Source organism: Nannobrachium achirus (assembly GCF_963921795.1).
Source record: "Nannobrachium achirus genome assembly, chromosome: 1".
NCBI classification, from domain to species: domain Eukaryota; kingdom Metazoa; phylum Chordata; class Actinopteri; order Myctophiformes; family Myctophidae; genus Nannobrachium; species Nannobrachium achirus.
The window spans coordinates 23,438,439-23,448,493 of NC_137810.1; the positions used below are offsets into that span (position 1 = coordinate 23,438,439).

General features: G+C 43.8%; 1 protein-coding gene across 1 annotated transcript; it reads right to left on the reverse strand.

Moving 5' to 3' along the window:
• Positions 1-4,668: 4,668 nt before the first annotated feature.
• Positions 4,669-6,755, reverse strand: s1pr3a (sphingosine-1-phosphate receptor 3a; the record flags this gene model as incomplete). Its single annotated transcript, XM_080722448.1, has 2 exons — positions 6,609-6,755; positions 4,669-6,007 (listed from the first exon to the last, which is right to left on the reverse strand). The coding sequence occupies exon 2, from the start codon at positions 5,866-5,868 to the stop codon at positions 4,669-4,671; it is 1,200 nt and encodes a 399-aa protein (XP_080578574.1). The 5' UTR covers positions 5,869-6,007; positions 6,609-6,755.
• Positions 6,756-10,055: the final 3,300 nt, after the last annotated feature.

The following is a 10,055-nucleotide window of genomic DNA, read 5'->3' on the forward strand; positions in this document are numbered from 1 at the left end:
TCCACTCCTGCCACCTATCTGTAATTGAATGTCATTTGAAGCTGGTTATCTATTTCAGCGTGTCTTTCATCTGCTTTTTTTTCCTTTTCTGTTGTTTGTTTGGAGTCAATCCTGCAAACCGCTGTACCGATTATTGCCAAACTTTGTATGCACACTGCCAGTTGGCAGTTTTATACTTTTTGAAATATTTTACTTGAACATTTATAATGAAGTCAGTGGGGCCGGGATTGGACTGAAAGCTTGCCCAAATTTGGAGTCATACATCATAGACGACTGCTATGTAAATAAAGGAAACTACATAATTGTCAATTTCTTGGTCCGGCAATTCCAGCTGGCCGGTTCAATGCACTGCAAGGCAAACTGTAGCCTGCTTTATGGAATGCATTGAAGTCAATGAGAGCCGGGTGGACAAACACACATGATTGCGACCTTATGTACTGTATCGGTTCAAGTACAAAAGAAGGCATATATCACACGTTGTTTTCTTTTGTCTTGTTTTTCGATGTGCACACACTATAATTTAATTGAGGTATCTAAAGGGCAGAGTACGTTTATGACTGTGCAGTAGGCCTAAGTATGGGCTGTCATCGAGAGACTGACAATTAGTCACAGCCTGTTAACCAATTCTCGCAAACGACGGCCCACACTGGCCAGTCAGAATGGTAAGCTGTGCTCTTTAGATACCTCAATAACATCACATAGTGTGCACATCTAAAAAACCACACCGTTCCAATGTGGATCCCCAAATCCGCATGATTGGCATCATGGGTGTCGAACCAAATTCTGGGCCCTGGGTACAAGGATTCACTGTGGGGCTCCTGTGCTTTAACTATTGAAAAGTAGCAGATATACAGTACAAGCTCACGGCGCTGCACCGAGTGCATATATCATTTTGTACCCCCAAAATTATATGTATTTGGCCACAGACCCCCATCTCAAAATATTTAGTTCCAGGGACCCCCCAGAAATTGAGTTACAAATGTTGGCTTAAAAAATACATATATTCAAAGATTTGCACACATTTTCACGACTTTTCAACTCGGTGCCGCACTGTGAGCTTGTATATCTGCTATTTTCAATAGCTAAATAGCTATAAAATAATTAAGGCCCCTCCACCTTGGGCCCTGGTAACTCAGTCCCACTCCCCCCCCCCCTTGTTGTGACGCCCCTGATTGGCGTTCACAGTCACACCAGTCCAAATCACAGCCAGGCCTTTCAATATCCTGCCACCGGCTGACCTTTGACCCCACCTCCTTCCATCACCGTCAGCCTGCCAGGGTCTCCACTTTTGTTGTTCCAAATGCAATTACACTGTGTTGGCTTGAAGAGCTGCAGGCAGGAGGTAGTGATGGGGGGGATGAATGTGTGTTTGTCTCCTCTGGTGAATGGCGCAGGATTCAGCTGTGGAGAAGAGAATGGCTTCAGCGGGATGAGCAGGGGCTCTGCTGTGATGGAGGACCAACCTCCATCAGGACTTCAGAAGCCGGCTGGCCCCTCTTCACCTCAGAGCTGCTTCAAAAGAGAGAAACACAGAGCAGCTTCATACTGGCACATTCACAATCCCAGACCAGATGGAGCCTTTGTTCCATGGGATCGTGCACGCACGCACACCCACACAAACACCTACACGAATTCAACACACATGCACACACACACACTCACCACAGCAGAATAAAGCCAGGATCATGGTGACATAGGGTGTTGTGATTCTCTTGTCCTCTGTCGTGTTCACATTAGTCATATGCAAATAGACATTGTGCCGGGAGAATGACACAAATCCACCATGTCTAAATCCTCAAAGAAGACCAGTGACGCCTATTTAGTTAACATGATTTATTAAGGTGTGTGACCCAGTTAGCGCGTGCAACTGTTTATGATGGCTTGGTAGAGGCAAATGGTGAAAAGGAATAGATGTTAGATGGAATAAACTATTTAAGATCATAAATACTGTATAATATGGGAAGATATTCATAATTTGTTGCGACCGTGAGGTCGCAGTTACTATCAAAACCTCCACCGGCGGTCTGTCAGTCAGTCTGTCCGTCACGTCACGCCACGTCACACTTTTGGCCCTACTCTTATCTTCGGCACCGTTGCCAAACTTTGCACACACACTCCTTGGCTGGCAAACCACAACCTCCGCCCCTGATTTCTCACATGCGTCACCATGAGGTTGCTTTTAATGCCACTTACAGGCCAGTTTGTGTATACATGCGACCTGGCGGTAGCTTATCTCCCGATTAGGGAGTCTTACTGTTATCTTACAATAGCGTATAGTTTGAGTAACCTTTCAAGAGACAATAGATTGTATTCCAACTGTATATTGTATGTTGACATATTTGCTCAAAATATTAAGTCTCATTTGTAGATTTCAGTTTTCCGTTAAGACATTTTTATCTAATGAAGATGGTGATGATGTTAAGTAGAAACATGGAGATGAGATACAGATAGTCAGAGAGGATAAGTCAACATTGTGATGTCCTGTGATGTCTTAAGACCACCGTCAGTTGGGGCAGAGCAGACGTCACTCACTGCAATGTTTCATACAAAGCCTACATTGACCTTTCAGCTGCAGAGCTTCAGCAGGTACCGAGTTACTGACATTTTCCTCAGAATTGGTTCTGGGGAGGAGAGACGCATCCTTTCACTGAGGTGAGTCTGAAATGCCAGACTGTCAGTCCTTATCTGATCCTGCCAGTGAAATGTCACATGAACGACAACATACCCTGGTACAACCAGCTCTGATAGGTCATTCATTCATCAGTCAGGTTGTATAAATTAACCCCCATTGCAGTAGCAGTTCAAACAAACAGATAATATGGTCTCCGTACAAATTTGGAGAAAGTACTGACTACTGATTGTTTTTTAATCAGTCGTAACTCAGTATGTGACCGCACTGAGCTCAAATTTAGCCCAGCGTCTTGTTAGGTCTTTGCACACTTACAAGACAGATATGTCCCAGTCTCCAGACAACCTTTTTTTTCATAATTTCCATTGAAATATTTGATCAATTTAAGCTGCTATTGTTTGAATACATCTTTTAGGCTGCTATTTGCAGTGAAACCGGAACGGATAAAAGCCACACAGGAAAACCTCCTGATAAGCCGTCATGAACTGAACCTAATAGTAATAGTGAATAACTTTATGTGGTTTGTTTTGGCTGACTTGTTGCCATAATGAGGTTTGCAACATTGCAGATAACACAGTGAGCGCTAGAAGGTTGAGATATTACATGAAATGAAAGTATCACCAAATCAATTTTATTTTTCCTTTGGAATTCACTTTTTGAAACATCAATTTCCCCTCCCAAGAGGTATTATAATTAATAGCCTCACACAGCTGGTATAGGAAAACATCAAGCTCCCCATATTAAATTGCCATAAGTGAAGCAGATTCAATCTAATGAGATTTCTCTTTATTTTTCTAGATAGCATGTGATGGCGTGACAGATTATTTGACCCTGTCCATATTAATGCACATGATTACAGTTTATGGTTTAATATTATCCTTAACTGACATATGAGCTGTCATCTTCCATACACAGACAGTAAAGAATGTGGATTAAAATTTCAGTAAACTGTTACAGCTAAGACATTTACTGTACAAATACACAGGAATGGATGTAATTATCCTTAGTATAGCCTACGGTTAGTGGCAACAAATAAACGTGGCTTGGACCAGCGGGGTTGGTGAGAGCAGATATGTCAATGATCTAAAAGGGGAAAAAAAGGCAAACTAAGACACATGAACATCTCATGAAAAATGTATATATTTATTTTTTATTTTGTTTGATATGTAATGGTGTTAGGGCACTACACAGCCCAGGGTTGAAATATCATTTACAGTCTACTGGCAGTTAAATAATTCAAATCCAACACTCCTACTCACTAGTGGTTAGTGGAAGTGTGAGTGGCATCCAAGTGTGCTGTGGAGAGGTTTGAGACATGGTTTCGTTCACAGTACACCTCAAATCATATCAAAATCAATATTGTACTCCCTGTACCATGAAGGCTTTTATGCACACAAGGCAAAAAATTATACCACATGGTTCATAATACTGACAAGGCCACGGTTTTCATGGAAAAATAAATAGTTTACACAGACATATATTGAAAGAAAAGCTGCTGATTTTTACAATACATACATAGCACATGCAATAAGCAGTGCCCATATTTTCGTTTTCTTTTAAAAGAAAAATGTAAAAACACATTTTTAAGAAAAGCATGGTTAATTGACACAATACTGGTACAATTAAATTATGGTCTGTTATTACTTTGAAGCACAATCGTGGGTCATTTTCACAGACATAGATTAATCCAAGTCCTACCTACTGTAGATGGAGAAATGTGTTTTATATTTCTGACAATGTTGGCCATATGGCTTATTCCACCCGAACAAAACCAGCTGAACACGTTCCATATGAATTTTAACACAAATGTGAATTAATGTGTAAGACTCTTTTCAATGATTCTGCAGCAGTGAATAATATTCTTGAGTTAGTTCTACATAGTGGCTTTATGTGATCATCGTAAATTAACCCTCCAAGCAGAAAGCTTTGTGGACCTGCTTAGCTCCAAGCGATTGCCTTTGTCACTCACTTGTTGCTACACAGACGACAGTTCAGAGTGTCTTACAGGAGAACAGCATCAGATCAGCTTCAATATTGAGTCAGAACTTGCTGAGGGAGGGCAGAGCCCCAGCCTTGACTAAGACAGCTGACAGCAGGTCAGCTGGCCCGGAGGGATGGGTCACAGTGGGAGTGGATTGGTCCATATGCTTGATGTCGGAGTTCAAAGGTGTGGGCACCTTCCCTCTGTTTAAAGTGGACTTGGCACCTCCGCCACCCCCTACTCCACCCAGGCTGGTCTTGCTGTTCTCTGCCGTGGGGATGATGGTGCCCAGGTGCGGGTTGCCGGCCACAGGTGTCCCAGTGGACTCCAGAGTAGACTGACAGCAGCAGAGCAGCCGAAAGAAGGCGGCCCTCATCTCCCTGCTGGAGAGGGTGTAGATTAAGGGGTTGAGGGCCGAGTTGAGCACGGCCAGGGCGATGAACCAGTCCACCTGATACAGCACAGGACAGTCGTCAGGGCTGCAGCCCACATCCAGCAGCAACAGGAGGAACAGAGGGGCCCAGCACATGACGAACACCCCCAGAACGATCACCACTGTCCGCAGGAGGGCCAGCGAGCGCTCCGAGGGCCTGCTGCTGACCCTGCGGCCGCTGGAGGTCACCAGGCGGTAGATCCTGATGTAAAGAATCACGATGGCCACCAGCAGGGCACTGAAGATGCTGATGCAAAAGGCCACGTAGCTCTTGGCGTAGAGCGGCAGCACGGTGGAACAGGAGGGCAGGTCGTTCCGGCAGTTCCAGCCCAGACTGGGCAGGGCGCTGAGCAGCACCGACACGGCCCAGCACGCCCCCAGCAGCCCCAGGAGTCTCCCCCGACCCGCAGTCTCACACGGACGCAGACGCACCATGGTCATGTGTCTCTCGATCCCAATGGCCAGCAGGCTGAACGTGGACGCGCTGAGGGCCACGAACATGCTGCCCTCGCGGGCCAGCCACTGGGACGGGGTCAGGAAGAAGGTGTTGCGACCCGAGGTGAAGATGTTGACCACGTAGGCCACGCCGGCCAGCAGGTCAGACAGCGCCAGGTTGCCGATGAGGAAGTACATGCGGCTGTGGAAGCGCTTGTTCCTCCACAGCGCCAGCAGGACAGTGACGTTCTCCAGCACGATCAGTGCACAGATGAGGAGCAGCACCGCCTTCTTACAGGCCTCGCTCTTCCGAGGTCGGTCCCACTTCCCCGAGTGGTTGTAGTGGGCCACGATGATACGGTTCATCCCTTCCTCTACTATGTTGCCCATGTTTGCTTTGCCTACCTGCCCTGCCTGGCCTTCCTCGGTTACACAGCAGAGGGCGCCACAACACTGGACACGGCGGAGGGAAGCGAGGCTACTTGAACTGGCAGTGATGCCACTTCATCTCACAGCCTCCTTCAAGGACCTGTCAATAAAAAGGAGCACAAAAAAGAATAGGCTATTATATTTTCATTGAATCAATACAATCATAAAATCAATAGCCTATTCATTTGTTAATTTCAAGTGCTTAATAACATGTAATAGAAGAATATGAGTGAATATTAATTAGGCTAGAACAACTGATGCTGATGATATGAGAGTAGTTGCCCTAATACTTTGAACACACTACAGCTTTGAACACACAGTAGGCCTACACTCAATAGTTTGCTGTTTTTAATTGCAACAATTCTATTGATATTTATTTTGATTCGTGCGTGTTTCTCGCAATAATCGAATCCATGCAACAACGAACCCCTTATAACTTTATTTTTAAACAAAACCCAATTCCTTGTTTTGTAGGCCTACTGGACATTAAGTCATACATACACCTGTTAATTTATTTAGTTTAATAAATAGCCTACGAAACTACCGAACAGTTTGAGTGGTGGTTTGAGTAGCCTTACTTTTTTGAGAAAGTTGTTTTGTAGCGTGCATTCGGTCCCATTTGAAAATGTGATCTACAACGATCTTGTTTAAACGAGTCCGTTGCCAACGGCTATCCGTGTGACAGACAGGCCCAGGCTTACCTGTTTGACTTGGCTGTACTTTACATCCCAGCAGGAGCCGCACGCAGGGACTGGAACTTGCTTTCCTCTTGTGCGTTCATAAAACATACGTTGGTCATCCATGCATCTCCAACATACAGTCGAAATTCCATATCTCGTCCTTAAACAGCTTTTACGCCGCGTTTTCCTCCAGATCGTTAAACATTCTCCGAGCTCCAAAACTTTTTCGGCGGACTTTTCTCTCTCCCCACGGTGACTTCTTGTCCTATTATCCAAACTGTGTCCCGCTCTCTCACGCCACCCATCTGGATACAGGGCGGACCCATCCCGTTACCATCCCTCCAGTAACCCTCCACTAAGCACTCAGACCAATTATGAGTCAGGAGAGAGAGGTCAAAGCACACTTTGTCGTCATGCCAGATGCTGAAACTTTTTTTTAACGGATTTTTGTTTATTTTAGGCTAGACTTTCTTGCTACATAAATTAAATAAATAAATAAATGCAACAGGCTGTGACACACACAATATATTTTTTCTGATGATGCATGACAGTTAAGATGGTTTATTTTGGTTCTTCTTTACAGTAAGATGATCGTCATTTACTGTTTTTTGAGCATTGAACATTTAATTTGTATTGAGTCATCATCAAGTGTATTAACTTAACTGCATGTCCTGACATGTTTTTAGGCTATTAGGCACATAGGCCTATTTTGCACTTTTGAAGATGTGTGTCACCTATGGGTCAATGTTTATTAAACTTTAGGCTATAAGGCAACTCTAATATGATCAAACATTTATTTAGACAGTGACATGTTACATTGATATTGTCACTGCTGTCCTGTTGGCATTAGGCTCAGCACCAGAAAGGGAAGTGATGTGCATATTAGACCTACACCACACTGAAGCTTTTCTGTCTGCCTTTAGTCGCCCGCTCTGTCATACATTTCGGGCAAACGTTAATTTTATTTTATTGTTTAAAACTATTCTGTTGTATGGTTATTTACTTAAATACAGGCCACATTGTGGTTTTCTCTTCTGAGGGTAAATGCATTATGTCTGTGTTAACCCTGGGGTTTGGTGAGGGGGTTCAGAAGAAGGGCCTGGGTTGTTTTGCAACCACAGGACCGCAAGGTCAGAGGAGAGACTGATTGCTGCATTTACTGTAAAAACCTCCAGATCCTCTGTGTGCGTCATACTGTCACAGTGCGTGACGGTGACACCTCATCCCAGCTCAGCAGAAGGATATAGCTGACCTGTTCTGAGTTCTGACATCACACTGATGTTCAAATGAATTCCCTCCTTGTACTGACATCATAGACCTACGACGTCTATGACGTCTGACATTATACAATCACTTTTATGCCCATATATGGAGATCCCTGATGTCATCCATAGTCACACTTGCAAATGAATTCCGTCCTTGTCCCTTTTTCCCGTATTATGGAGATCCCTGATGTCATCAATATTAAGCCCATATCCGGGAATGCCCATATATGGACATATTGTGTCAGTCTCATGTGATGTCAAACATCTATGTTGTCAGACGTCGGTCATCTCCATATTTGGGAAAATATGGCCACATTGTCTGTGCATTCTTTTGGTCAAAGTTGATCCCATGCCAAAGCGCCAGCACTCTCCCAGCAGTCTGCTGTCACCCAGGCGGATGCGTGCACGTGCCCATGTGCACGCGTCCATGTGTGCGACACTTCTCGCCCTTAGGGCGTCTTACTGCTAGCAGGTGAACTACAGATTACATGAGACAGACAATTGTTGTGGGACTTGTGTAAGTGGTATGTCTAGGCATACATGAATTTGAATACAATGCAATGTCTCTTTCCATTGAAAATCTTTTAATAAAGTCAGATGGAATGTTGGGCCTCCCAAAATAGAACACATACTGTACTGTATGTGCAGCCTCATCAAGAAGTCACATTATCAAGAATTATCCAGGGTTTTATGAAAGTATACAAACTGATATGGTAAGAATTACATACCCAACCCCTCCTAAATCCTAGCTTTTAGTATTGTTTTTCATGATCAGGAAGATGACTATTTTCCTCTCATCCTCCATGCAGTGTGTGAGATAGGTCAGACCTCTCTCATTGGAGCTGAATGTTGGAATGAAAAGGAATGACAGTCACACTGTCCATCTCCTTGTATGCACTTAATCCTCTTCATTAACAAACTAGAAGTCATAGATAAGGATGACACAGAGGGCTAGGAATAGAAATGTCTTCTGTCAGGGCCTGAACCATGTCCCATTGTCCCACAGGGACAGGATTGTGTGTGAATGTCCAAAAGTTGGACACATACACACTGACAGGGGTGCTGTCTGGAATGAGTCAGTGAAACTGAAACTATTATTCCATAGAACTGGAATAATACTAATGATAGTTTCTCAATGTGTTTTGAAAACCTTCCGAAAACATTCGAGAATAGTAATAGTATCATGAACTTGTGTAACTTTATTTAAAGTAGCAATATTTATTGATCCCGATTCCCGGAGGGGAAATTGTCCCTCTGATCCGTCCTATTAGGAGCAGTGGGCAAGCAGACCTAAGGCCAAACGGCTTACACTGGCAAGAGCATGTCTCAAAGGAGGAAACCCTTGCATGCAGGGGAAACCCACGTGAACATTCACAGATTGTTTTGCTGTATCGGTAGGCCCGGAAGTCTATTGTCCATAGTCCTAAACCAAAGTCATACTCTGTGTTGTTGTATGACTATGAGCTTTTGGATGTTATCACTGTGAGACTTGACGAAGACTGACCCTCTGACCTTCTTCTCATCCATCTGTCACCCTCTCCGCTCCTCTCCTTTCAAGTATTAAGCTGGCCTATTGTGGTATAGAACAGAACACAGTCACATCCCCTCAAATTCCTATAAGATAAGTTGCGCAATCCATTCTGACCACGCTGAGTGGTTGGAAAGGGTAGGGGGTGTTCATGCCATGCATTTTGTTATAACATTCCCACATTATGGTCAGTGACGTAGTTAGTGTAAACACCCTGGGTTAGGGAGGGTTCGTGGTTCAGCCAGATACTGAGAAAGGTTGGGAAAGAAGATTGGAGGACAGAGAAATTAGGCTTAACTTTGGAAAGTCAGCCTGTGGTGGTTTGGGTCCTGGCCGGGATCTCATACACTGTAGGATAGAATCTTGCACTCAAATCTTAATCTTAATTTAACTCGAACTGAATTTTGACCCAAAATGAGTTTGACGATCACTGACTGGTGGAGTTACGGGATTACGTTATTCTAATTATGTTTATTATGATAAAATAGAGTCTGAGACTAAAGGTTGTAATGGAGTTTTGATTGATTGATTGATTGATTGATTGAAGGCTTTATTAGAAGTTTGCATAGGAAAAGGTAAAGTTTCATGACGATACAGTTCACTGGTACAAGGTCAACTAAAAGGAGATCCTAGTAAGTGTTTCTGCTCATTTGCACAGGAAACCATTTAAGTATC